This window comes from Ziziphus jujuba, chromosome 11 (assembly GCF_031755915.1).
Source record: "Ziziphus jujuba cultivar Dongzao chromosome 11, ASM3175591v1".
Lineage (NCBI taxonomy): Eukaryota > Viridiplantae > Streptophyta > Magnoliopsida > Rosales > Rhamnaceae > Ziziphus > Ziziphus jujuba.
The window spans coordinates 6380754-6408545 of NC_083389.1; the positions used below are offsets into that span (position 1 = coordinate 6380754).

The following is a 27792-nucleotide window of genomic DNA, read 5'->3' on the forward strand; positions in this document are numbered from 1 at the left end:
ATAAAAGTCTTCTGAGTCAGCTTATGCAGTCTTTGCAGGCCCACAAATGGACCTTGAAACTCTAACAATGAGATAGGTGGTCCATGGACCACGGCCGACACATAAAAAAAAGTGATCCAAACATCACTAACGAATATGGTCCCTAGAGAGGCCCGTGGACACACCACAATGAATGGAGTCCCACACTGGCAATTCTCAAGAACTGCGGGTATTTTGTGCTGACATTCAACACTTACACTTCACATTCAGACCAAACTTTTCTTGACTGAGTGATTCCCACGTTCATACATTGTGCTTTCTCGAACCCCAAACAGTTCCATTTTGGTTGAACAATTTTTTGATACGAAATAATTGGTGCATACAATTGTTTGTAAGTCCTGGTACGTGCTCCACATGTTGCATATAGTTGATACTGTTCACCTACTCTATATACAATTTTGTATTGATCAAATGTGAACGTCGTCGTTTCTGTGTTTTTATTTCTTGTCAAAGAGAGATAGAGTTTATTTATTTATTTATTTATTTTAATCAAAAGAGAAATAGAATTGATGATTGCATTGAGTGGAGGAAATGAATTTGTTTACAATAGCTTCTGAATTTTGTGCATTATTAAAGCTAAAGAAAGTTGAATATTTGATTAGGAAGCTAGCAAAGCTAATTGAGCAGCAAGACATTAGGCAACCATCTAAGTCTTCTTTGAAAAATTAAACAGAAGAAAAGATTATATGGTACTTTGTGAATGAGAAAATTGAGAGAAAGAGAACGCGGAAGTCGTCGGACAAGACAAGAAGAAACCATGTAAACCATATGTGGAAAAGGAATAAAAAGATAAAAGGCACAGATTCGATCCTTTGAAAATGCCCACGTCCAAGCAAAGACAGACAAATAATAGAACAGGAATAACTCCTAACAAACAAAGAGCCAACTATATATATGTGGCAGTAAAACCAACCAAAGGATTGCAAAAAAATAAAAGATTAAAAATTTAATGAAAATATGTATTTGTTAAGGGCCATAGAACATTTATCCAAAAAAAAAAGAAAAAAAAGAGGGCCTTGGAACAAATCGAACACAAACAGAGCATTTAAAAGAGGAATTTGGCCCAATATCCTTCTTTTAAAGCCTCTAATGAAATATACCCCTCATTTCTTAGTTTTTTTTAATCTGCCCCTGCTTCCCATTTTATCCCCAATGAAAAGTAAAAAATTACTCTACTTTCCTTTCTTCATTCCTTCAGTCCGAGAAACCCAGAATCTTTAGTTTCTGCACTCTGCTTTTTTATTTTTTTTCATCCCCCAGAAAACCCACACACAATCTCATTAAGAAAGAAACAAAAAATCCATGCTCCATCTCCCTGCATCTCTTACCTCTTCTTTTGCAAACATATGAAAGATTAAGGAAAAATTGCGTTTGAGGTAAGGATCTGTGTATTTTGATTGTTTTTTTTTTTTTTTTTTTAGCTTGGGTTTTTGCTTGATTGGCGAAAGGCGAAAACGTTGATTGGAATGGAGGAAACTAGTCGAAATCAAGTAGTAGTAGTGGTAGTAGGTTATACAATTTAGTGGGGTAATTAAATATTATGAGTGAGCTTTAGGGTCGGTTTCTATATTGCTTTAAGGTTAGAAACACTTCACGAGTGTTTGTTGAATTTTCTGATTGCAACAGAATATTAAAGGAAATTGAAAGAAAAGAAAACCCAAAAAAACAAAATTGAAGAATAAGTTGAAAGCGGTTATAGTTAAAATCTGCTTCAAATGTTGAATCATTTGTTTTCTTGTTTATATGACACTCACTATCTTGCTAGATATCATAATTTAATTACATAACTTCATTTTGATTTTATGTTGGTTTCTTGTTTATGGTTATGAAAGTGAGCGGTAGTTGTGCAGAGGAGCTTTACTTGGAAAGTTTGCAGCATCAAATAGAAAGTGATCTTATGCCAAGTGCCCGATGTGACCAAAGTGATTCTTATGGTATCCTTTTAGTTATATGTTCTATGGTGAATTATATAAGTAAACTTTTTTTTTTTTTTACAATTAGTTAATATTTAAAAAAGATGTTATACCTGCTATATGGACCATGAGGTATACTATCTATGTTGTTTAGTTTGCCCTAATTTTTTTCTGTTTAGTTTTCAGCCAAGGTTGGAATTTCTTAGGCTTGGCTGGTGGAACATTATTAATTTTCAAGTTGATTACAAATATGCAGTTGGGGATAGGATAGGTGAACTGTCTTATACTTACTCCTATTTTATGAATTTGAGGTTGGTTGCCGAGATGTGGTATTAGTTTGCTTGTGGTTTTGTATTACAGGCTAATGGCACTCAACACTTCCATGATAAACTGATATTTACAGATTGAGAAACCCATACTATTGGTTACAATTCCAAAAATGTGCTTGAAAATGCCTTAGGTCAGGTGCATATTGTTATCCTTGTGCACTTGGTTATGAGGTTGATGTAGTGTCCCTCCTTAACATATTGAAGTTGTGGGTTGATTTTTTTATTTTATTATTGTCTATAAGTAATAATCGCTGCCCCCACACCCTTTCTGTGAATTTCATGTAGCAATTGGTGTATTACTAGAGTGTGATATCACGATAGTCTCATAGCAAGAGAAGAAACTGTAGCGCAAGAGGGATTTAATATTGGCTTTAAGGAATCAGTCCTTGTTGGGTACAAATGGGGTCTAGTTAGAGGTGATACCAGGTAAAAGAAAACAAAAGAGGAAAATAATTTGAATGCTCTATTGCTTATAGAGTTTTTAATGAAATTGCTATAAGCATATGATTAAAAAAGAATTTAAATGCTCTGTTGCTCATAGAGTTTTTAATGAAGTTGCTATAAACATATGATTAACTTCTTTTCTCTGCTACTTTTGTTTTCCTATTTTGTCCAATCTGCATCGCCATGAATTGCCTTCACTTTAGTTCCTGAGGACTTGAAAGAGAGCATTTAAATTCTCAAGATGGTAACCAAACTCTCAAAGACATGAATTGTATGGTTGCTTTTCATAAGGGTTTGACAACATAGGCTAAGTGGGTGGATTCTACTATGAATCATAGTAAAACCAAAGTCATCTTCCAAGGAATTTCTCTTACCCACTACCATTAAGTTTACTTCTTTCCCATCACCAATTTTTTTTATTTTTGAAAACCAAAAATTAATTTCGTGAATTTCTCTGATGCTTTTTTTTTTCTTTCTTTTTTTTTCCTTTTCATATTTAGTGGCAAGGGATTGGAATGAGCTAGGGGTGACAAACTGTGGAAATAAGACAAAACTCCTAAGTGGATCAGTCTATCGAGGCGGATTGCCCAAGGAATTATATGTGGTGAAAGATGTATTAACTGGAATGAGAAAACATGTTCATTTGCTGGACATAACAACTCTATCACAACTCAGAAAAGATGCACATCGTGGCTTTTATAATGGCTTTAGGCGCATGGACTGTAACCATTGGTGTATTGCTGGACTTCTAGATACTTGGAATCAAATTTTTATGCATTTCTCATAATTGTTATGCTTGTTCTGGTATTTTTAGTTTATACAAATGATCATACGGTTGATTAGGTCCTTCCTTCCATAGATCACCATTTTTAAGGGAATCAAGTTTCAAAAACAACCGATCTTTTCATTTTCAATGTCAACCAGATATTGAGAGTTAAACATCATTAATGAAACTCTACAATCCTGGATAATTTAGAGTATTTAATATATTCATAATTTGAACCATAAATTTGCACGACTCTTTGATTTTTTTTTCCCAGGTAAATATGTCATTTAAAGGCCCACTCTTTAATTCTTTGGTTGTTAAATATGTCATTAGATAGTTTCCTGACCTTGCATGTTACATTAGTATATGATTCTTTGGAAAATTGCATGGTGACGGAGGAATGAGGCAAGGCTGCATGAGTCAAACATATGAGGGATGCAAATGTGATTACCATAGGGGTTTCGGTAATTCCCGATGAAACCATCAGTAATTTTTCCAGACGGTATATGTTGGTTACCGAAGGTTTCATCGGGAATTATCGAAGGTCTATAGTCATCGTAATTTTTTGGCCAATTTGAGAAATTTTTCAGATATTTTGGGTTTTTCCCTCCTTAGGATAATTTTAGAATCCATATTTTGCATGGTTTTTCATTTAACACACATAAGGGGACTTGTGGGGCCCAAAAAATTGGTAAAATGTGATTACCATAGGGGTTTCGGTAATTCCTGATAAAACCATCGGTGATTTTTCCAGGGGGTATATGTTGGTTACCGAAGGTTTCATCGGGAATTACCGAAGGTCTATAGTCATCATAAATTTTTGGCCAATTTGAGAACTTTTTCAGAGATTTTGGGGATTTCCCTCCTTAGGATAATTTTAGAATCCATATTTTGCATGTTTTTGCATTTAACACACATTATGGGACTTGTGGGGGCCATAACATTGGTAAAATGTGATTACCACTGAGGTTTCGGTAATTACCGATGACACCTACGGTAATTTTTCCAGAGAGTATATGTTGGTTACCGAAGATTTTATCGAGAATTACCGAAGGTCTACAGTCATCATATTTTTTCGGTCAATTTGAGAGCTTTTTAAGCAATTTTGGGATTTTCTCTCATTACGATAATTTGATAATCCATATGTTGCATGTTTTTTCATTTAACACACGTAAAGGGACTTGTGGGGCTCAAAAAATTGGTAAAATGTGATTACCATAGGGGTTTCGGTAATTACCGATGAAACCTATGGTACTTTTTGAAGCAAAAATAAATTGAACGTTGTCATTTTTTAATGCCGTTTGATCGCTTACTTTGTCAGAATTTATCATTAATAATGCTATATTTAGCATGTTATTGGTTGGAACACACATGATTGAAGTTGTCGGATGGAATTGTGTTTATCCGATATAAAAACTATATTCGGATCATCCCCAAAACTTCTTTAAAGCTCTCAAAAAACCATGTGTAAGCCGCATCCGTCTCCCCATGGCCTATTCCATAAGCAAGTGGATAAATTTGATTGTTCCCATCCAAACATGATGCAATATATAACAAACCTCTATATTTATTCTTCAGTGTAGTTCCATCGACAGCTACGACTCTCCGCATATGCTCAAACCCTCTAATGCTAGCTCCAAATGCCATGAAAAAATATAAAAATCTGTTTTGATCGTCAGTTTCAATTCGAGTAAACGTGCTCGGATTTTTGCTCTTCAAAACATGACTCCATAAAGGAAGTTTTGCATATGAATCTTCTGGCGTGCCCCACAAACCTGATAGTGCAACTTCTTTAGCGGCCCATGCTTTGTTGTAGCTTATGTTTACTCCGTAATTAGAGCGAATGTCATGCATGATATCTCGAGGTTTGTATTGCCTTGAAATCCCATCAAACGTTGGCTGGATGATGTCTCCGATAACTGAACTTGTTGCTTGACGATGATCCCTTTTCATGATATTTAAAGAGCAAATATGCTCATCCTTGAAGGCCCTAATCATAAAGGCCTCTGTATTATCACCATGTAGTTTGGTAGCACGCATTTGCCACATGCAATTGTCTTTTGCACATACAACCTCATATCGGAATCTATCTGACTTCTTGACCTTGAATTCAAAATTTCTCCTTAGTGCATAAAGACTAATCTTCTTCTGTAACACATTCTTACTCGCAAGGAGTTGGTTGATTCAAATGATTTCATGGGCATTGACGGATGAGAAGCGATGGTTAACCCTAAGTTCAGCCATGGTTGCGGTAGAATCCTGTCGAATGTCCAAATGGTTTTCGGTACAAGGAGAGGCAAGCACATCATCATTCACATTATCAATTGGACTACTACCATAAGGAGACTCACCATGTCAACTATCACCAGCTGAAAGTCCCGAATGTTGGGTCAAACAAATGTCTCGTAACCCATCTTCACTACGATCAGTGTTGACCTCAACCTCAAATTGTTCATCTTGATCATAATCATGTTCACGATATTCATTCATATCATTAATGTCGAAACGCTCATTATCATGATCATGTTCCACAGATTGCACATTGTTTTCACAAATTTGATTTTCAGAGAATCCAGATTGAGTTTCCGGCACATGAAGTTCGGTCACTGGGGACTGCATGTCAGCATCAGAGGTACAAATAGCTGTCTCGGGAACTGCAGATAGTGGGGCAATAGTCATAAATCCTGAACTTGTAGGTATCCTATTCACAACACATCCAGTAGTATTAATACTCTGTAGAACCCTGGATAACATATCAGCAATAAGTGGAGATCTGTCTTGAGGTCTGTGTGAACTATACTCTTCTATAAAACTTTATAGGTCTTCATCATTTTCCACAACATATAGCTCACATGACAAACACACATGGTATATTAACTTGAAGATTAATTGATGTTGTGTAGAATCTAAGTTGAGAGCGTTGTAGACAACATCTTCAAGTTCTGCCAATGTACAATTCCTTTTGATACGTATAATCTTCGTTCTTTGACGTTGGTATCTCCAGGTACCTTCAGAACATACACTCCATATTCCATCATAGAACAGTAAAACTGAAATTTATGACATTGAGCACAAAGGGTTTACCAATTCAAAACATACTAAGTATCTACTTGTCACAAGCTTGTGGTAATTCGTGAGGTCGTATGACTAAAAATAATTGCAATCGTAGAATCTTTGCTGGAAGGTTTAACTATAATCCTGAAGCAAAAGTAATGAAAAAATACAAATGCATTTTCAGTAAATGAATACAGAAAATAAGCTAAACAATTATGTTATTAACGCCTAGTGGAATAGCATTTTAAATACAAATACAAATGCATTTTCAGTAAATGAGTAAAGATAAAATACTAATGCATTTTATGTAAATGAGTACAAATGCTGTTTAAATGCTGCATATTAACACCTAGTAGAATAGATACTCTTGACAGACATAGTAGATCAAGTAGATTAAGATGTCAAATCTGTGGCATATGTGCTAAATCATAACATAACGTTAGCTTGAATGGTGCAATGTTGACAATGTGGTGTTCTGTGGATTATTTTGTTAAACATCATAAATATAGTTACATTTAGCATGTCATTTGTTTACAATAACATTAGAGAAGTGGACAAATTCGATTGTCCAATCGGTTTGCTTTTAGAAAATAGAAAAATTAACTATTCCGATGGAACCGCCGTTAAATTTTCCAACAAGCAAGTGTTTCATAATTACTGATGGACCGTATGTAACAAACAAAGGTTGTAATTTTCAAATGGAAATTTCCAAACCATTTATGGATTATTTTACATAAAATAGCACCAACATAGAACTTACACTTATATATCATGTCAAAATGTGACAAACAATGAATCCAATATAAGGGAAAAATGTATACATATCTGCACACACACACACACATATATATATATATATATATATATATATATATATATATATATATATATATATATATATATATATATATATATATATATATGTATATATACACATACCAAAAAATTTTTAAACTCTGATCCGCAGAAACGTACAATTTGATTACACCCTTTTGAAGTGTATGGGCTCCACAATGAAGATTTTTAATCTTGTTGTTATCACAAAAGGCTGGGGGTATGCAGGGAGAGTGAACTGAACTGAAGGTGGTATTGTGTTTTCTGCAATGTTCGTCAATGCAAAGAAAGGCTGAAAGGTACGTAACCAACAAAAGAGAAAGAGAGAGGAAGACACACAGGATTCATTTAATGTGGTAGCAGGGAGAGTAAGAGAGAGGGATAGAAGTTAATAAGGGTAGATGAGAAATGAGAGATGGTAAAAAAAATTGTTTTAATATTTTCCACTTTATTCGACAGTTAATGAGAAATGAGGGTAGATGAGAAATGGGAAACTGTTACATTTATTTTACACTTTCATATCCATTTATTTAAATAGTTTCCACAAGTGCACAATTAATTCCCTCCTAACAACTCTCGTTTGGACATACTACCATGGAGCCATTAATGTAAAAGTGATTGGAATAAGCTTGGACATACTACCATGGAGCCATTAATGTAAAAGTGATTGGAATAAGCTTGCAAGCTGGGAATCACATTTTACAATCTAAAACTAACTACATTTCAATGCATACCATTCAAACAAGTTCTAATGGTCAGAAACTAGAAAGCCAATATTTGAGAACTCAATTACCATCCATTTAAATTATCATCCTTCTTATTTATTGCTTTTCCACATATCAAATGATGTGAAGAATTTAATAATAAAATTGGATCCTTATACATCATATTGACACTAGAATCATGTACAAAAACTAAAAACAAAATCTGAATTAGCAAGAGGAAATTGTACAAGTGTTTTATGAATAAAAACTAGAGAATATTACAGCTCCTAGAGAATATTACGGCTCCTACAAAAGTATACATCTTAATAAATTTATTTGATACACATACTGTCTCAATTTGACCATGCCAAAAGTATAAAATAATAGAAACAGAGTAGTTCTCCATGGGGTGTGTCCCTAATTTCAGCTTTTGAGGGATTTTTGATACCACCATCAGTCTAAAATGGAAATGAAGTTGTCCATTAGTACAAGAGATTGAAAACCGTTGGGTGGTTCTATTGCAAAGATGTAAGAGAAATCAGATAAAAGCATTAAAAAATATGGCCCTCTGACAGATCAAGAAACTAGTATGCAACTTAACTATCGTCCAAGTATGTTCACTGTCAGAACTACCGAGTAAGGCTTCTCTCTCAAGATGTAACGTTTATACTTTCTTGGAATTCTTTGTCTTCGAAGAAAAAGCGCATGCCTATGACAAGACAGTGAAATGAAAAAAAGGTAAAACTAAACATTTAGGAATATTCAATCAGAATGAGGACACAAATGAAGGTGCAACTCATACCTTCCTAGATGCATAGATGCAATAGGTCCTCCATATCCAAACATCCCAAACAAGGGCTACATAACTAAGATATGCTTAAAAGATAAATTCAATGAGTAAACACTAAGAAGACAGTGGAGACAAGACATAAAGTACAAACAAATTGTACTTCGAATATGGAGGAAGAAATGCATGCTAATAAATAATCAAGAGAAAAGTACATGTAAGAAATAAGAGGTAGACTTCTCTTTATATTAGAATGAAACATGCTCAAGCTACAAAATTTAGTGTCCAATTTTCACCATATAAATAAGTGTATACACAAGATAAAAGCAGAATAAAAGGATATTGAAAACAGATTTTACCATAAGGTATGGAGGTTTTAACCTATTGCCTGTCCTCTCGAAGACTTGTGAAGTGATGCACCCATCTTTCCCATCCAATGGAAATTATTTCTATTGATTTGTTACCAATGAACCACTATTGCCCTCATGGTTCCATGGACTACTATTCCAACAATCATCTTCATCCGTTTATATTCCTTAATGTGTTATGCATACTCGCTGATCTACAATGGTTGCACCCCGGCATATCATTACAAGGAATTAAGGAAAGAGAAAGCAAATCAATTGATCCACCATATCTCCAATCAATAGCAATCTCGTCAAATTAAAGAGTTGATGTTAAAAATACTTAACAATTCAACAATTCAATTCAAGGGGAATATTAACACCTAATGAAAACTAAACTTTGTTATACTATAGGCTCGAAACCTTTGAAGTGGGATTGCTATGAGAAATCCATAAATCATCAGTCATCAATAAATGGATTTCATTTGAAAGCACTGGTGTAAAAGAACATGAAAAAAAAAAAAAAAAAGAAGAAGAAGAAAAAGTGGAAAATAGACTAGAACTAAAAACCCAAAAATTCTTTGTTTATTTTCTACGCCATTGTACAAAAATGAATGAGAGGAAAGGCAAGGGGACTGACTGTTCAGTTATACCCTCACAATTTTATTTTCTTAGCTCATGTAGATGAGTACTCATTTTAGACGAGTGTAAACAACAAGGTATACTAAGCAAGATAGTGGTTTCCAAAGCATAAGCATCTTTGAATGTCACATATGCAGTATAGGCATACTCACCAGACCTATTTCCAGCAAACCAATAACTCAATTATACCAACATACAATTTACGCACATGTGCAGAGTAGCAAGTTAGAAAAGGCTAAAAATAACCACTCAATTGAATCTAACCTGTAAAGAGAAACAAACAAATAAAAGGTCTTCTAAAATTATATTGGGACAGAGAGGACCCTTTTGTGTTAATAAGAATTTGAAAGGAAATATGGCACTGGATGGATAGTTACCTCCCTACATGGATCATAATCTGGAATCATTTCTACAGCACGTAATTTATGAGGACATAAAATTGTAGAATCTATATAATAGAAGGCATTCAAGTGTGCCTTTTTTTTTTTTTTTTTTTGGGCAAAGGTGGCAAAGGAAAGCAATGATAATTTGGAAATTTCTCCATGAAGTTTCAGCTTTTATACAGATAAGATTCAAATTTTGATCTTGTCTTCTTAGTCTGACATTGATAATTACATGTGGAAATAAACCGTCTTGAGGAAGTTATTGTTCGTTAGGAGCATTATTAACCATCACATTAATATTGAATAATGAAACAATTTCCCAACTTATTGCCATGCTTGGAGTTTGAATTTTATTGAAAAAAAAAAGGATAAAGAAAGAGAAGACAATTCCTAACATGCTTTCATGAAAAAGTTAAAATTTCTATTATGTTTACATTTCAATCTCATTTTAGAATATGAACTTCTCAGTAATATTAGCTTTAGCCTCTTGACCAAATGATGGAAAGAAAAATATCTTATATTCTCCACATATAGAAAAATATTTTATATTCTCCACATATACCTTTAGAAATCCATTAAAGCAAGGGTCTTATGGAATAAATTAGCTTTTACAAGACACTCAAATGGACTAATTGACATATGGATATTTAAAATGACAAAAGAAAAAAAGGAAATTAAATAATTGTAATATAAATTCCAGAAAAGATTCTTATCTTTTGACCACTTTCAAACCAAATAACATCCAAACAATTTGATGAGTTTATGAACAATAAATTCATATATAATCAATGACCAAACCATCATTTTGCAGATTTCACTCGAGGAAAAGGAATCATAATTAGTAATTAGAAATTGTGCAGAAGGACTCTACCTGATGATTTCCACATCCTCAGTTACACCACAATAAGTGAAAAAAATCATAAATATCCTTTTTTGTTGCTTTTGGAGATAAGCTTGTAACTTCTATAGTATAACCACCAGGGTACATTGCCTTTTAAAACTAACAAAGAGTGGAATTGGCTGAACCAATGAAAAGGGATTTAAAATAACAGGAAAAACTACAACCAAAAGCCAGATTATATAATTATATATAGCAAAATTTATCATAAATTTAATATTAACATTTCATGGTAACAAACAAAGGCATTGTTTAATCCTTTTTCTTGAATGAAGAAAACCATGTTTTGGAGGAAGAAACAAAAGGGATAAGGTAAATGTTAGAAGCTGACGCAAGACGTTATCATATAATTGGGATGACCTTGCTTTGTGTGACAATGCTCATAGAAACCACATCCTTAATGGTCCTTATCTCACTAAGAAGTCTAAGATAACTGGGTGCTTCTTATCCCTAACATCTAGTGAAAACAATTATCTTCCAAAACCAGAAATTAAACATAATGTTTAATAATTCTTAAGCCCAGATTAGTCTCAATTTTTAAAAATTACTGATGGATGTCATGTAAATTCATAGAATAGACTATCCGACAAAGCAATTCATAGATGCATTTTTTACCTACTTATGGGTTATTAATTAACCAAGATTTAAGTATTGGCCAAATTGTAAAGTTCAAGCTCGTACATTGTGTAACAGAAAAGATTATTTTCATCAAAATTCACTGAAGCAAACCATAAATTCAAATGCAAAGAAAACCAATAAGATACAACTGCAATAGTTTCAGCAAATTCAGAATATATATTTATATATATATATATATATATATATATATACAGCATTAAACATGAAAGGCGATGACTGATTGACTATGGAACTTTGATCACAAAAAATATATAAACTAAAAAAACGGCTTGAAATGCAAATCTTACCAAACATAAAGATTACCTTCTGTAACTCATTGCTCAGTGAGAGATTTTCCAAGATTCAGCATCATTTTCGGTTTCGAAGATTCGAATTCAAAGTTTGCACCAAAAATCGATGATGGTTTTGATGAATTCAATCTTTAGATGGTACGTTTGGTTGCTGAGAAAATGTGGAAAAAGGAAATTTTTAATAACCGCTTCGAATTCTGTTTAGGATCCAAATGGGAAAGAAACCAAAAAAATAAAAAATAAAAATTTGTGAAAACAAAATGAAAATTGGATGAGGTTGTTGTTTTAGTTGTCTCAGTGAGTTAGTGAGAAACAAAGGAATGGGAGGAGTGATGAGAAGAAGAAGAAGAAGAGGAGGCGGAAGGAGCAAGGAGTTTGTTGTAGACCTGCTCACCGTCTAGGTAGACGCCTAAGGCAACGACTCTGAGGCCAAAACCAGGAAGGGCATGGCGGAGCTGATTGGTGAGCCTAGGGTGCTTCCTCCACTCGTCCCTCCTCTTGAAGCACTCTCCAATAGTTGCTTTGCCATTTTCTCTCACTTTCTCTTCCTCTTTTCTTCGTGCTTCATCTATGGCACTTTTCAAAAAGATAATTTGGATATATTGAAAAATAAAAAGGTAAAACAAAAAAATTTAAAATGAAAATGGTATATTTCATTAACCCCTCTAAAAGTGGGGTATTGTGCCAAATTCCCCGCTTTAAAAGGTCAAAGGGCTTAAGAGTTTCGAGGCTTATAAGCCCAGTGGATGTTTCTCAATAAAAAAAGCCCATTGGGTTGTAGAAAGTTAGATCCACGGAGCAAATCAGAAATGAATACATAATTTAGAAATTAATTTTCTTTAAAAAAAAAATAGAAATTATTTTTTCAATGCAAAACCCGCATATTGTCATACTATGATTATCACCCTACCAATTGCCAAAATGATTGTCACTCTACCAATGAGATTAAAATCAAACTTTTTTTTTTTACAGTAAATTAAATTCTAAAACGAAAACATGCTTATTTTTTGTAATATAAACCATGAGATATTCAACTCTATCACTATTTTTTTGTAAAAATGGACTCCGATTGCTTAATTTTTATTTACATTGTATATACATATATATATATATATATATATATTTTTTTTTTGGTATAATATTATTTATTTATTTACATTATATATATATAAAACACTGTTACGCAGCTGACCGTTTGAATGAAATACCGAAAAAACCCATTTGGTTTAAACACCCAAAAACGGCAAAATCCGATAATTTCACCACGAAAATGGCTGTTGTGTTTGCCCACTTGCGGTCTTGCAGATATCATTTTCTGCAGACAGTTACATTTCATTGAGAGTCGGAAGGAGGAGGAGCTAGCTCTTATCATGATTCAGTCATATCATCAAAATGCATAATTGTATGCACAAACGACAACAAAAGCATTGGACTTTTCTGGGTTTTTGAAATCAGCGAAAAGGGAATTGGGTATTGCCAAGTGAAATAATATCGTTTTGGATGAGCATGTCTATACTCGGAGATTTCTTTGGTGCATAGGTTTCCACGACATAATAAAACCCATCATCTTGGAGCAAGCCTTTTCATGTGAAAAAATACCCCCTCCTTTTTTGTTTTAACATAATAATCAAAGCCCAACTTTCACCACCCTAAAAAAAAAAAAAAAATTGCACTTTTTATACTCCTTTTGATTTGTTTTGCATCAATGGCGTCCATTTCTAGATTTGCTCTTACGGATTACAAGTTAAAAGCTCGTGACGCTTTGTACGGGCCGAGCTCTGCTTTATCGACGAGGAGGCTGCAAAGCCATCTGGGTAAGTTTGTTTTGATTTTTTGTTTTGTAATAATTGCTTGCTTATATATATATATATATATATAGTTGTTGGATTTTTCTCGATGTGGGCCTCTCGTTCTTTTGTGTTTTGAGCTTTTATCTGGGATTTTTAGGAACTTTGATACTTGGGTTCTTAAAATTTGTTCATTCCGGTGTTTTTTCAGTTTATTTTGGACTGTTACATCTTCCTTACTCCCTTTCATACGATTCATTTTAGAGCTAAGAGGTGGATTTTCTATAACCGAGAATGGATTTAGTTGGGCAATCGGAAGCAAGCCGGGGAGTCAGATTGTTGTCGCTCACTCTGCTCTTTCTTCAATTGTTGGAACTTCAAGCTCAAGGTATCTTTTAGAACCAGATGTTTGGTATTTTTTTCCTTTGAGCGGGATATCTGTTGGTTAGTTAAGTATGAACATATAGCGAGAATGCTGGCTTAGTGATCCGGAAACAATTCGACGCTTTAATCAAGATGTGAATAAGCTGGCCTACTGATATAAATTACTCACTAAAGAAAATAAAATATAAATTAAAGGAAGTTTTTGGTGTATACTAGTTTAGAAAACAAGCCTTGGTCTATTTTAAAGTCCCTATCATCGAGCTGTTCCCAGGATAAAAAAATAATAATAAAAATAAAACCTTGTTGTGGTGTACTTGATTCAGTAGGGCTAATATTGGGTGTTTCTATCCTAAATAATTTACTTCTTAGTTCACCTTCTTATAAATGAAGGTAAAATGCTATCAGCCCTATCAATGTTAACCCTTCTCCTTCAGTAAGGAGAGGTCTCCTTGTTGTCTAGCCCAACCATTTGACCAAAACGTTATGAAAAATATTAGGTAATGCTTAATTAATTTATAGGATATCTAGTTAAACTTTACTTCTTTGAGTCCTTTCTGCATTTTCAATAAGTTTTGTTAGTTGTTGCTAGTGCTTGCTCATCAATTGTCCTTATTTTAGCCACCTAACAACAGAAATGGTCTTTTTGGTAACTTTTCATTTCTCTCATTCTTTGCCAAATGAGTTGATACTGCCAATGGTTAGAGAATACCCTATTGCACATCATAGGTATTGTATCGTAATAATGTTCTGACTTGCATGTGTAGGAGCTCTCAAGTTTTATGCAAGGCTGCAGCAAATGTGTCTGGAGATGTTCCAAATAGCAGTCAAGGTGGAATGAGCCAATATGAGAGAATAGTCGAAACTTTGACAACTCTTTTTCCTGTTTGGGTATGTCTTACATTTCCTTAAATATGTATTATAGGTCTGTCCACAGTATTTTTTAAATGATACATGTCTATTTGTATTTTAAAATTTTCTCCTTTCTGAGAGATATTTTCACATTGTAAATCTGCTTGATCTACAGGTTATTTTGGGTACCATCATTGGCATCTATAAACCTGCTGCTGTAATACCTCTATCTTTCTGCTATTCTGGTGAATTGCATATCAGCTCTTATGTAACTAGTTCAACATTGGGGCTCTTTCAGGTAACTTGGTTGGAGACTGACCTTTTCACTGTTGGCCTGGGTTTCCTCATGCTATCTATGGGATTGACATTGACCTTTGATGATTTTAGACGATGTTTACGGAACCCTTGGACTGTAAGTGATAGTCGTTAAAAAACAATGTTATTATATTTGACTAAAACAATGTTCTTGTTTTTTGTTGTAGCTTTATGATAATTAAGAATTAAGTTTGTGTGTCACAGGTGGGTGTGGGATTTCTTGCTCAATACTTGATCAAACCTTTGTTAGGCTTTGTGATTGCGATGGTAACTTCTTCCAAAACTTTTAGCTTATAATTCCTCATATATTGAACAGAGTACCATCATTTGAAGACAAATACTCACTTCCAAAGCTTTTATATTAAGAATTAGCTATATGAGAATGTGGTGTTCTGATACCAAGAGCCATTTTCTTTGCTGAGAGGCAGAGTGACTGCTAAAATATTTATGGATCACCCAATTGAGCTTTGAAATGAAAAATTAATAGGGTTTTTTATACTATAGTAACCATTTCAGTTGAATTTATGTACCTAACCATTTTCTCAACGATTTTCAGGCTCTAAAACTTTCTGCACCTCTTGCAACTGGTCTTATCTTGGTTTCCTGCTGCCCTGGAGGTCAGGCATCAAATGTTGCGACTTATATATCGAAAGGGAATGTGGCACTATCTGTTCTCATGACGACGTAAGCTACACCGATACAAATGCTTTCATTGGATTGAGTAGAAACTTTTACTAGAGTTTCTTATCATCTCATGCTGCAGTCCTTGTCACTACTAGGTTCTTTGTGAAATTTCAACTTTTATTCTAGTTCCTTATCATTTAATGTTTTCTTCTGACTCTCTCGTTATAAGTTGAAACATGAAAGTGGGTAAAATTGTATCTTTTCACATAGAAAATTCCTTTGCCAGTTACCAAGATGCCATTTTTACTGTATGGTTGTTCAGCTTTGATGTTAGCAGTTTAAGTGAAGCCAGTTAGCTAGGAATTGAAATTATATGTTGCTTCATGCACATATAATTGTTATTCTTTCCTAGAAATCTGATTCGTTATTCTTTCTTAGAATTCATAGTTTTCATTCAAATAAATTGTGAGTTATCATGCACATTTTTATACACACCAGAAAATTTTTACATTCATCATCAAGCATATTAGATAGATAGAGAGATAAATTATCAAAAAAAAAAAAAAAAAAAAGGATAGAGAGAGGGATTGGAAGTGGATACATGCACCAACTAGAGCCAGGTAAAATGGATCTTTTGGCACATCAAATTAGGCATATTTTCAGTTGGTCTCAGATAGAGTATATAGAGGAAACAACAAGAAATTTCAATGCTGATAGAAGAGGAGAATTTATTGAAGAATTTTTTACTTTTGGCATATTTCCTCAAGTGAATTACTTTATAAAGAAAACCAATTTAGTTTCATATGCATCTGAATGTCTATACCCGTGCTCAAAGAGCTTACTTGTTATTGTTATGGGCTTTCTATAGGTGTTCGACTATTGGAGCTATTATTATGACTCCACTTCTTACTAAGATTCTCGCTGGTCAGCTCGTTCCTGTTGATGCTGCGGTAAGTTCATACATGTATTAAAAATTGCCTTAATAAATTGTGTTGGGATCTGTATTGAAAAAACTGATTATAAAGCAACGCTGTTAATCCATAAATCAAATGTATATCTGGTAAGGTGGAATTCCTTTAGTCGAGTGCAAGATAAAAGGAACTCATGTGATATTGAGGTCCAAAAACTTATCAGCTTAAGAAATAAAGTTAATGACTATCTCTAGCCCATATAAATTTACTAACTGGAGGCTCTGCAATAGTTTCAGAATTCCTACATCAACAACTTGACCTTAATATCTCTTGGTACCCATTTTTTACAGTCATATTCTTTTTTCCTTTCCAGGGCCTGGCAATCAGCACTTTCCAGGTCGTTTTGGTGCCAACAGTTGTAGGAGGTAACTAAAAGGTGTTAATAATTTATATCCATCAGATTTCAGTTGCATAATTTGGATTCCTGCAAACTAGCTTACCTCCAAGGTTAAAGCATCCGGATATGTATGGTTTGACTTTAGTACATCCTTTAATTTACAGTATTGGCAAATGAATTTTTCCCCAAGTTCACTTCAAAAATAGTCTCGGTTACACCTTTAATTGGAGTAATTCTCACTACTCTACTATGTGCAAGCCCAGTAAGTCTACAAACCCTTCAGTGAAATGTCTGTATCACGTTGAAAGTTTCACCAATTCATTATAATGTTTTAATGCTTATAATTCTTCAGATTGGGCAAGTTTCAGAGGTCTTGAAAACTCAAGGAGGACAACTAATATTACCCGTGGCTATTCTACATGGTGCTGCATTTGCTCTCGGCTATTGGGTTTCAAAAATATCATTTGGCGAGTCCACATCTCGTACCATATCTATAGAGTGTGGGATGCAGGTAATACCTTCTCCATTCATATTTTCCTTTACAGGTTTCCTGAAATGCCGATGAAGATTAACCATTTCATCTTATCAAGGTTGAGCAAAAGCTTTGTGATGTTAAGAGGAGGAGAGAAGGGATAGTATGATAGATTGCTATAGTTAATGTGTTTGCTAATTTGATTAACTTTTTTCACATTTCTCTTTCTCGGCAGAGCTCTGCACTTGGATTTTTACTTGCTCAGAAGCATTTTACAAACCCTCTTGTAGCTGTACCTTCCGCCGTTAGTGTTGTTTGTATGGCGGTAAGGCTCTGCACTTTTGTCTTTCTTCTCAACCATTGATATAATTTTTTGTTAGAAATCTACTAATTGCAATGTTTAATATACGATCTTCATTCATTGTATCGCACAGCTTGGTGGCAGTGCTCTTGCTGTGTTTTGGAGGAACAGACCTATTCCTGTTGATGACAAGGACGATTTCAAGGAGTGAAAATTCTTGGCCTTAACAGTTTTTCTATTAGGTAACGTTTTGTCTAGCAATGCTAGTTTCGAAACTTTTGAACAAAATTTTGGTGATGCATCTTTTAGATCTTAGTTGTAGGGAAGTAATGTCCTTAAAAAGGTGAATAGCTTTAGATTCAAATTTGTGAAACTGAAGCAGTCCATATCATAATTATGTTGTCTTTGGCATTTTTTATTTGGAGTATAGTCTTCTTCCTTGTAGTTTTTTTTTTTTTTTTTTTGGTGTAAATCTTATTCCTTGTATTTAGTATTGGTGTTGTAATTTGTTGGAAATGATAAATGCATGTGATCCTATGGTGGAATTTTCTGGTCTAATATGTAATCTGAAAACGATAGAAGTAGAAAATCTTCCTTTTCCATGAGAATATAAAAATATGCTTATAGTTTCGTTATCTGCAAAAAGTGAAAAGCAATTGTAATGGAGAGAATACTGACTTACACAGATTTGTCCCATTTTTCAATTGCCCATGACAAAAGTATCGTACAACAGCAGATAACCAGCACCAGATTGGAAATATTGGCAGGTTGACCAGCTGGCCAAATTGTTTATTCCCACCACATTCACAAATTTCAAAAAATAAAACAAAAACAAAAACAAGAACTTGTAAGAATTTTTATCTGGTTCTAAAGGTGAAATCTCTGGCTTCAGGCTTGTAAAAAGAAAACATAGAATTTATAAAAAAAAAACAAAAAAATAATGAGACAAACTAGCAAATTTCATTTAAAAAATCACTTATAGGGTGCCAATAGATGATACCAATGCTCTCTGACTCTGCATTTTCCATTCTCCATTGGAATCTCTTTGTTGATTCTAGTAACTTGGATTCCCTCCCTGACCACATTGCAAGACAAGTTGCCTTAGATGTCTTTGGGGGGAATCTCGTTTTTTAAGCCTCTGTTTTTGGCTTTTCTTTAATGAAAGTATTATTCACGTTATATAGCATTTTCATCATAAATTCGATCATATCTTAAATAATAAAAACAACAATAGTATATATTTTTTTAGGAGAAAAGTCTTTGGTATTTAAGAGCATCTTGCAATTTGGCAAATGGATAGGCATATAGTGTATACTCCCAAGTATAATTAGCAGTAAGTACAGCAAAAGAAAAGTCTATTGAGGTGATGATCAATGATGAAAGTAACATTTCTATTCCAATATCATCTTATATCTATTAAAATATATATATATATATATATATATCGAGAAGCTAATTAAACTTGTAGTGCTGAAAAAGAAAATAAAAAATAAAAATGGGACACAATTTTTTAACTTATTTATTAATGGAAAATTTGCAATACATCATAAAAGTTTGACTTGTGTGCCATCTTATATCTTTTATAATTATGTCATAAGTCAACTTTTATCATTTTTTTTTTCTTGAAAACAAAAACACGTTCTCTTAAAGAGCATCACCAACAAAAAAAAAAAAAAGACTTTGAAATATTATCATCAATTTGAGAAACGGATATCGATTAAAACGAAATGATTTTATGAAATACAAGTTTTGTATATTAACGTGAAACTATCTGATTAAAAATATTAAATAATTACACTCTCCTTTCAAAAATAAATACGAAATACAATTTTTATCATATGAATATAAGTGTTTGTTAGGATGACCATGAAAATAATTTCTAAAACTTATATGAAATTAAACTTCTATTATACATATATTGTTTCATATTAATTAAGGCAAGAAGAAAAACGGAGACATCAAAAAGTGAAAAACGCCAGAATTCCGTAACCGGAGGTTGCGTGAAAATTTGGCATTCCATGTTCATAGACGTATACATAATCACTTCCATCCGACAAGAATAGAATAATGAAATTACATGCACCCGCCAACATTGAAGTAAAATAATAATAAAATTAAAAAAACAAAAACGAAAAAAAAAAAAAACAAAAGGACAGAACAAACTGGAGATGCTGGGAAAAACATTATTTATAATAAATATAAAGATATATACGGAGTCGGAAAGGTTATCGTCTTCAAATGCGAATAGCGAAATTTTAAAAAATAAAAGTAAAAATAAAAATAAAAGCAAAAAAACAAACTACACACGCGCGCGCGCGCGCACACACACACACACCAGAGCGCACAGTTCCTAACTCTCTCTCTCTCTCTCTCTCTCTCTCTCTATATCAGAACCTAAATAGTAAATAGAATTATAGAGACTCACTCTCGCGCCATCCTTGTATTTCTTTTTTGTTCGGATTTTGCTTTTTATTTCTTGCTTTCACTGCCTAATTCAATCATGTCTCAGACTAACTGGGAAGCTGACAAAATGTAAGTATTATTTGTTAAATCAATATATTTTTTTTTTCCTTTCTTCTTTTTGGGTTGTTATTATTCTCTTTGATGTTTTTGTATCTGGTTCTTGTTCTCGTCTAAGACTCTGGTCTTTCGTGTCTATAAAATTTTGGGTCTTAGGGTTTTGATTTTGTTGTTTTTATTTATTATTATTATTTTTTTTCTCTCTTTGTGGGTTCTGGGTTGGCTTCGTTTTTTGTTGCTATTTAGGGAAGCTTTTGTTGTCGTTGTATCTTTATTGTTTGGTTGAGTCCCAGTAGTTTCTGTTGTTGATGGAACATTTCGTGTTAACTCTATTTACTCTTTGCTTTACTATTTTTTTCATCTTTTTTCTTATAAGTTTCGTTTAATATTTTGTTATTATTATTTTTTCCATTTGGGGCTATATTTGTGGTCTGGGTTTGCAATTTTATCTTTATCCTCTAATGGGTACCACTGTTTCGAATGTTTTCAATATCATATGTGGAACTGTCTTCAGGGAATATGATTCAAGAGTATGTTATGGCCCCGCGGGGTGTTTGGGAGGAGGAGTTTTGGATCTTTCCTATACTGCCATTGTCCCCCATTTTGTTTGCATATGGCCATAAGCAAGCATAGGCTATGGGGAAAAGGCAAATGACTTACTTGTACTGTTTTACTTCGCTATAAAGAAAAATTCAAGCCAACTTAGCTTAAGTGATTGTTGAGATGCTTTAATAGTGGTTCTCGTTATATCCTCCCTATTTTGTGTAAATTCGAATTCTGAATGTTGTGACTCCACACATTTTTATTTATTTATTTATTTATTTTTAATGCAAACAGAGCATAGTGTCTTATATTAGGGAGTAAAGGGCAATATGTTCTTTGAATCTTATGTTTTATGTAGTCTGGTTCCGGAACTGAAAAGAACATAAAGTTGTAGAAAAGAAGGAGGTTAGGTTTAAAAGAATAATAAATTTTTTATCTTTGTTTCAAATTCTTGGAATTTGTAGTAGAAGTACAATTTGAAATTTTTAAGCTTTTTGCATCTTGGACGGTCTGCCATTGTTAGCTTTCAAAAGCTTCAAGATTTGTGGAAGTTCTGACTGATAAGTTTTTGTCTCTCTGGATTGTAGGTTGGATGTTTATATATATGATTACCTTATGAAAAGGAAATTACATGCTTCTGCAAAGGCTTTTCAGTCTGAAGGGAAAGTTTCTACGGATCCCGTAGGTAAAAATACATAAAACTTATGCCGAATAATAGAATTAGTATAGATGTAAGCATAGTTTTTATTATTATTTTTTTTTCATAGTTCAATCGATATTTAATGCATGTTTTGGATTCTATGTTGCTCCAGCTATTGATGCACCTGGTGGCTTTCTGTTTGAATGGTGGTCTGTCTTTTGGGATATATTTATTGCTAGGACAAATGAGAAGCACTCAGAAGCAGCTGCATCATACATTGAGGTAGGTCTACGGTTTGGGTTGTGTAACAATGCCATAGTTAAAATCATATTGTAAATGGCAGTTTCTCAATTTAGTCTATCTAGAGTAATTTTAGATTCTTGTAATGCCAGACTCAATTAAATAAAACTCGGGAGCAGCAGCAGCAGCAGCAGCAGCAGAAGCCTCAGCAGAATCACCCGATGCAAATGCAGAAGCTCCTATTGCAGAGGCATGTTCTGCAGCAGCAGCAGCAGCAGCAGCAGCAGCAGCAACATCAGCAGCAGCAGCAGCAGCAAAGAGACGGAACTCAGCTTTTGAATGGCACTTCTAATGGGCTTGTTAGCAGTGAACCTCTAATGAGGCAGAATCCTGCGACTGCGAATGCCTTGGCAACAAAAATGTATGAGGAAAAGTTGAAGCTTCCTCTACAAAGGGATGCCTTAGATGATGCAGCATTGAAGGTAGTAAGTTATCAATGACCCCAGAGAGAGAATTCTTTTTATGTTGTATTTCCTTTCACTTGATTAATAGATAAATCCTGCAGCAAAGGTTAGGTGACAACATGGGCCAGCTTCTAGATCCAAACCATGCTTCACTGTTGAAAGTAGCTGCTGCAGGTGGTCAGCCTCCTGGGTACTCTCTTGAAGATCCTATGTTTTTTTATGTTTAAGTTGTCTTTGATATGTCTGCTTGATATTTTCTTGCAATTGAATGTTTGATGTAAAAGATATTGAACTCTATCTGTGCAGGCAAATGCTGCATGGTACACCTGGGGGTATTCCGGGGGGTATTTCGGGGAATCCTCAGCAAGCGCAGAATCGTAATCAGCAACTTCCTGGGTCAACGCAGGTAAATGTATCCCCACTTGGTTTGTATCTTTGTTAACTTACTATTCTTTTAACAGTTATGTCCTATATGCTGAGCAGGAGATAAAAAGTGAGATGATGAGCCCCAAAGTTGCTGGTCCAGAAGGGTCATTGATCGGTATTCATGGTATTGATTATTTTCCTCTTAGTTTCATAAAGGCTTTTTATTTCTTTGTTGTGTTGCCCTGTTTAAATTTTGCTACAGAAACTTGAACCTTCCTTGTGTGTATGAATAGCTATTTACAGTTGATAACTCCAAATTGGTGGTTTATATCCTCTTGCATGGTTGTCAATTAGATGATATTTATCGATAGAATTTTGTAAATGAAGTTTCATGTTTGTGATTTAGGGTTGCAATTAATGCTGCATTGTAACATCTTTTTAATAGTTTTAGGTTTGACAAAAATCTTGTGATTCTGGATGTGCATTATTGCATTTAACAATTTTAAAATATTCATTTTAGGATCAAATCAAGGCGGTAACAATTTGACGCTGAAAGGATGGCCTTTGACGGTACTCTCTTATTCCACCACATCCAGAAAGATAACTAAAATGCCTGAACATTGACCGATTTCTTTCTTTTTTTCATTCCTTCTTCTTCTCCTCCTTTTATGCATGGAAATTGTTATCCAAATGCTGCCTAAAATGCAACTAGCTTGAGTTGATGATTAACAGGTTATTTATGGTATTACTAGTGCTTAGTTTTGGGTTTCTTTTCAAACCTCTGATAAAGATTTTACCTTCATTAGGGTTTCGACCGGCTTCGATCTGGACTTCTTCAGCAGCCAAATTCTTTGATCCAGTCCTCTCAGCCTTTAAGTCAACTTCAGTTACAGCAGCAACTTATGCTTCAAGCACAGCAAAACTTAGCATCACCATCTGCCAATGATTTGGAATGTAGAAGACTGAGAATGCTTCTCAGTAATCGGAATATGACTCTTGGGAAGGATGGTCAGTTGCATTCTGTTGGTGATGTATCAAATGTTGGGTCACCAGTCCAAGTTGGTTGCCCTGTGTTACCTCATGAAAATGCAGATATGCTAATTAAGGTCTTGTCTCTTATGTATTCATAACTGTCAAAACTCATTTTGAACTTTGAAGGTTCCACAATTTCCTTGCTTATTCCTATTATCTGCTTCTTAGTTACAGCAGCAGCAACTGCAGAACAAGAATCAACAACAGCAACAATATTTACAGCATCCACTTTCAAGTCAACATTCTCTGGGTTCAAACCACCACCTCCAGCAGCAAGATAAACTGATTGGTGCTGGCAACAGCACAGCAGATGGTAGCATCTCTAATACCTTTCAAGGAAATGACCAGGTTTGCATTGTTGGTTTGAGATTCTTAATTTATTCACTTGTAAATCTTTTTGCTGCTGCTGCTGCTTCTTCTCTCTTTCTCTGTCCCTCTCTTTCTCTCCTTCCTATTCCAATTTGACCATTATAGCATGAACATGCTCCTTTTCATTCATATCTACGAGTTTTCTCGGTGTTCTGTTTATAGTAGGGATTATGAATGCCATATGTCAGGATATTTTCTCATTTGTATCATTTGCGTCATTTTTCACATCCTTCTTTGCTTCAACTTTCTTTACATTTTACTTATTAGTTTCTTTTGTTCGGTTTTAAAATTCGAACCTCATCTTAATGCTAAAATCAATTGGTTTGATTTGCATTGTGATTAATTTATTCAGTTTGAAGTTGCTAATTAGAATTCCTTCTTGTCTAAGGCTTCAAAAAATCAAATTGGGCGAAAGAGAAAACAGCCAGTTTCATCATCAGGACCTGCCAATAGTTCAGGGACTGCAAATACCACAGGGCCATCTCCCAGTTCACCTTCAACACCTTCTATACATACAGGAGACGCAATGTCAATGCCAACATTGCCCAATAAGGGTGGTTCCTCAAAGTCTCTGCTTATGTTTGGCTCTGATGGTTTGGGCTCACTTACATCGGCACCAAATCAATTGGTATGCAATGCTCTTATAACTATTTTCTTATCTTTTTTAGTTTATTTTGATGGGTTGATAGAGGGATCATTTGTTATTTTCTGCTCACTCAAGTGAGTGGGTATATTTGTGCAATGGAACTGTCATTAGCACTTCATTTGGCAATTGGATGATGGTATTTTGCAGGCTGAAATGGACCGTTTTGTGGATGATGGATCCCTGGATGATAATGTTGACTCATTTTTATCTCATGATGATGCGGACCCTAGAGATAGAGTCAATCATTGTTCAGATGTTACCAAAGGTACTATGAAAAATAAAGTATTGTTGCAAGCATAGAAAAAGTTAGTTTAGCAAGTGAGATTGCTGGTATTTTATCTTGATAGAAGTGGGATTAACCAGTTTGCAAATTCACAATCTCGTTTTGACATTAGGCTTCACTTTTTCGGAGGTACGGGTTATTCCTGCAAGTACAGGTAAAGTTGAATGTTGCAACTTTTCACGTGATGGAAAGCTGCTTGCTACAGGTGGGCATGACCGAAAGGTAAGATTTGGCTAGCTCAGATCGATACACATAATATAAAATGCTTCAGAAACGCTACATAATTTCATTTGTTTAATGATCTTTGTTGCAGGCATTTTTATGGTGCACTGAGTCGTTTGTAGCGAAGTATACACTTGATGAGCATTCCCAATGGATAACTGATATCATTTTTAGCCCTAGCATGTCAAGGCTTGCTACATCCTCTGCTGACAAAACTGTCAGGGTTTGGGATGTCGATAATGTTAGTGAATATGCCTTTTTTACTCTTATGTCAACATGGTTTTAGTGCCTTCTATTCTATACATTAGTTTGGACTGACCCCAAATGAAGATTGAACTCTGAATAAATTGATAGATTTTAGGGGATTTGAGTGGCCATATCATGATTGGTCAGCTAAGTTTGGATAGGTTATACTAAATGTTCACCTTTATGAAGTGGTTCAATACTTCGATATGTACATATGGGGTTGGAACTGCTCATGCCACAATTTTATTGTATTTTGCCTTCAGTGATGAGTGTCACTGCTTGTTTACTAAAAAGAATGTTGAGGGGCTATGCAGTGGTAGAGTTAATTTTTACCTTATGTTTAGATGTGTTACTACTATGTTTTTATCTTTTAAACTTTGTTTAATGTATTTAATGCTTATAATGCCATTCTGCAGCCGGGGTATTCACTTCGTACTTTTACGGGGCATTCCACAAGTGTTACGTCACTGGACTTTCACCCAAATAAAGAGGACCTTATCTGCTCCTGTGATAACAATAGTGAGATCAGATATTGGAGCATCAAGAATGGTAGTTGTGCTGGAGTTTTCAAGGTTGAAAACATGTGTAATAAGTCTTCAAAGTGTCTTAAATAACAGAATTTATTTCTCACTTTCTGTATCCTTAAATCATCAATTATGCATGTTATTTGCAGGGTGGAGCGACCCAGATGAGGTTTCAACCTTGTCATGGAAGGACTCTTGCAGCAGCAGCAGACAATTTTGTGTCCATACTTGATGTAGAGACCCAAGTTTGTAGGGTCAAGTTGCAGGTATTTTTCCCAACCCCCCTTCTCTAAACCTTTTCTCTTGTAGGTGGATAGCAGTACCTTAGCACTAAAGCAAGATGACTGGTTTGTGAGTGACCCTCAACTAGCAAATGGATGCATTTTTTGAATTCAATTTCAGAATTTGATAATATCTTGAAATGCAAAAGGGATATAACTTGCTTTATAAGAATTGTATGTAATTGGTGGTCTCCTTTTCTTTCTTTTTTTTTTTTTTTTTTTTTGTTGTTGTTGTTGTTGTTTTAGTGTTAGCCCATGTAGGACTAATGTGGAATCTCGATCCATGAGTTGATTTCTTCTCCATAGTTTCTTTTCATACTGTAAATGTTCTCTTGTTCACTGATACTCTCTTTTGTTTGATATCTTGCACGACTGTTGTTGTAGGGTCATAAAAACCTTGTCCATTCTGTTTGCTGGGATTCTTCTGGTGAGCTTGTGGCATCTGTGAGCGATGACATGGTTAGAGTTTGGTCAATTGGCTCCAATTGCAAAGGGGAATGCATCCATGAGTTGAGCGGCACTGGAAACAAATATAATACTTGTGTTTTCCATCCGACTTATCCTTCTTTATTGGTTGTTGGCTGTTATGAGGCAAGTTAATACAATTACTTTTTCTTACAATTTCATTAGCATGGTGAAACTTGAGCTTTGAAATGGGGATTGTGTTCCTGATGTGGAATGGTTGGGAATTTCAGTATCTGGAGCTTTGGAACATGAAAGAGAACAAGTCGATGAATTTACGTGCGCATGACAAGCTGGTCTCATCTTTGGCAGTATCAAGTGTAACTGGTTTGGTAGCTTCAGCTAGTCACGACAAATGCGTCAAGATCTGGAAGTGATAAATTGCATCCATTTTTGAATGACAAGTTGTTTACCTTATCCACTATATATACTTAGGAAACAATCAGCCGATTAGGTGCTTTTGTTGTTTATATTAGGTATACTATATGTGCTCTAGCAGGGAGAAGGAAGGGGTTTTAGGTTTTTGACCTAGTACCAGTTAACCCAAAAGAAGAAATTTCTTATACAAAAGCTAATTGTGATGTTGTTCGAACAAACTTTGGTAAAAACTAGAGAGATTATAATGTAAATTTCTTCGTTATATCTCATTTTGAAAATCGACTCACTCCTGTGTATGTACTTTGGTTTTCTGTCTTTCCCATGGAAAAAAACCTTCAGTAACTGTCTCCGACTAGGAGCACATGAGCTAATGGCTGGATTTATTCTAAAAGATCTAAATGTTTGTATGTAATTAAGCTGTTACTTTGAAGATCAAAATGTGGAAGTATTGTTTAATGATTATCGAGCAG

At 34.4% G+C, this 27792-nt stretch overlaps 2 protein-coding genes and 2 long non-coding RNA genes across 15 annotated transcripts; 3 read left to right on the plus strand and 1 right to left on the minus strand.

The window, feature by feature from the left end:
* Positions 1 to 779: 779 nt before the first annotated feature.
* LOC107435368 (uncharacterized) lies at positions 780 to 3512 on the plus strand. Of its 3 annotated transcripts, none has more exons than XR_009634924.1 (3): positions 1026 to 1415; positions 1872 to 2969; positions 3226 to 3512. It is a non-coding gene; the product is annotated as an uncharacterized LOC107435368 (long non-coding RNA). The 3 variants fall into 3 exon arrangements; XR_007238482.2 differs by having other exon boundaries at positions 1048 to 1415; positions 1872 to 1973; positions 2132 to 3512; XR_009634923.1 differs by having other exon boundaries at positions 780 to 1415; positions 1872 to 3512.
* A 4771-nt stretch (positions 3513 to 8283) lies between these two features.
* On the minus strand, positions 8284 to 12613 carry LOC125419454 (uncharacterized). 6 transcript variants are annotated; one of them, XR_009634883.1, is made up of 5 exons: positions 12453 to 12613; positions 12080 to 12217; positions 11111 to 11239; positions 9230 to 10013; positions 8284 to 8792 (listed from the first exon to the last, which is right to left on the minus strand). It is a non-coding gene; the product is annotated as an uncharacterized LOC125419454 (long non-coding RNA). The 6 variants fall into 6 exon arrangements; XR_009634881.1 differs by adding an exon at positions 8886 to 8949 and having other exon boundaries at positions 9230 to 11239; XR_009634880.1 differs by lacking the exon at positions 11111 to 11239 and having other exon boundaries at positions 9230 to 9432.
* Positions 12614 to 13349: 736 nt separating this feature from the next.
* Positions 13350 to 18664, plus strand: LOC107435365 (sodium/pyruvate cotransporter BASS2, chloroplastic). The gene is made up of 13 exons (XM_016046964.4): positions 13350 to 13880; positions 14118 to 14241; positions 15002 to 15125; positions 15262 to 15303; positions 15385 to 15498; positions 15606 to 15668; positions 15958 to 16085; positions 16894 to 16975; positions 17310 to 17361; positions 17498 to 17595; positions 17686 to 17844; positions 18041 to 18130; positions 18240 to 18664. The coding sequence occupies exons 1-13, from the start codon at positions 13772 to 13774 to the stop codon at positions 18315 to 18317; spliced, it is 1263 nt and encodes a 420-aa protein (XP_015902450.1). The 5' UTR covers positions 13350 to 13771; the 3' UTR covers positions 18318 to 18664.
* A 1629-nt stretch (positions 18665 to 20293) lies between these two features.
* On the plus strand, positions 20294 to 27608 carry LOC107431722 (transcriptional corepressor LEUNIG). Of its 5 annotated transcripts, none has more exons than XM_025066833.3 (18): positions 20294 to 20638; positions 21757 to 21854; positions 21982 to 22091; positions 22202 to 22534; positions 22615 to 22703; positions 22820 to 22919; positions 22997 to 23063; positions 23400 to 23449; positions 23686 to 23985; positions 24086 to 24259; positions 24669 to 24908; positions 25074 to 25191; positions 25322 to 25431; positions 25523 to 25672; positions 26094 to 26249; positions 26351 to 26467; positions 26867 to 27073; positions 27178 to 27608. In XM_025066833.3, exons 1-18 carry the CDS (start codon positions 20607 to 20609, stop codon positions 27319 to 27321), a joined length of 2595 nt encoding a protein of 864 aa, XP_024922601.3. In that variant the 5' UTR covers positions 20294 to 20606; the 3' UTR covers positions 27322 to 27608. The 5 variants fall into 5 exon arrangements, with proteins under 5 accessions (XP_024922601.3, XP_024922597.3, XP_015898191.3 ...); XM_025066829.3 differs by having other exon boundaries at positions 20295 to 20638; positions 24080 to 24259; XM_016042705.4 differs by having other exon boundaries at positions 20297 to 20638; positions 22202 to 22531; positions 24080 to 24259.
* Positions 27609 to 27792: the final 184 nt, after the last annotated feature.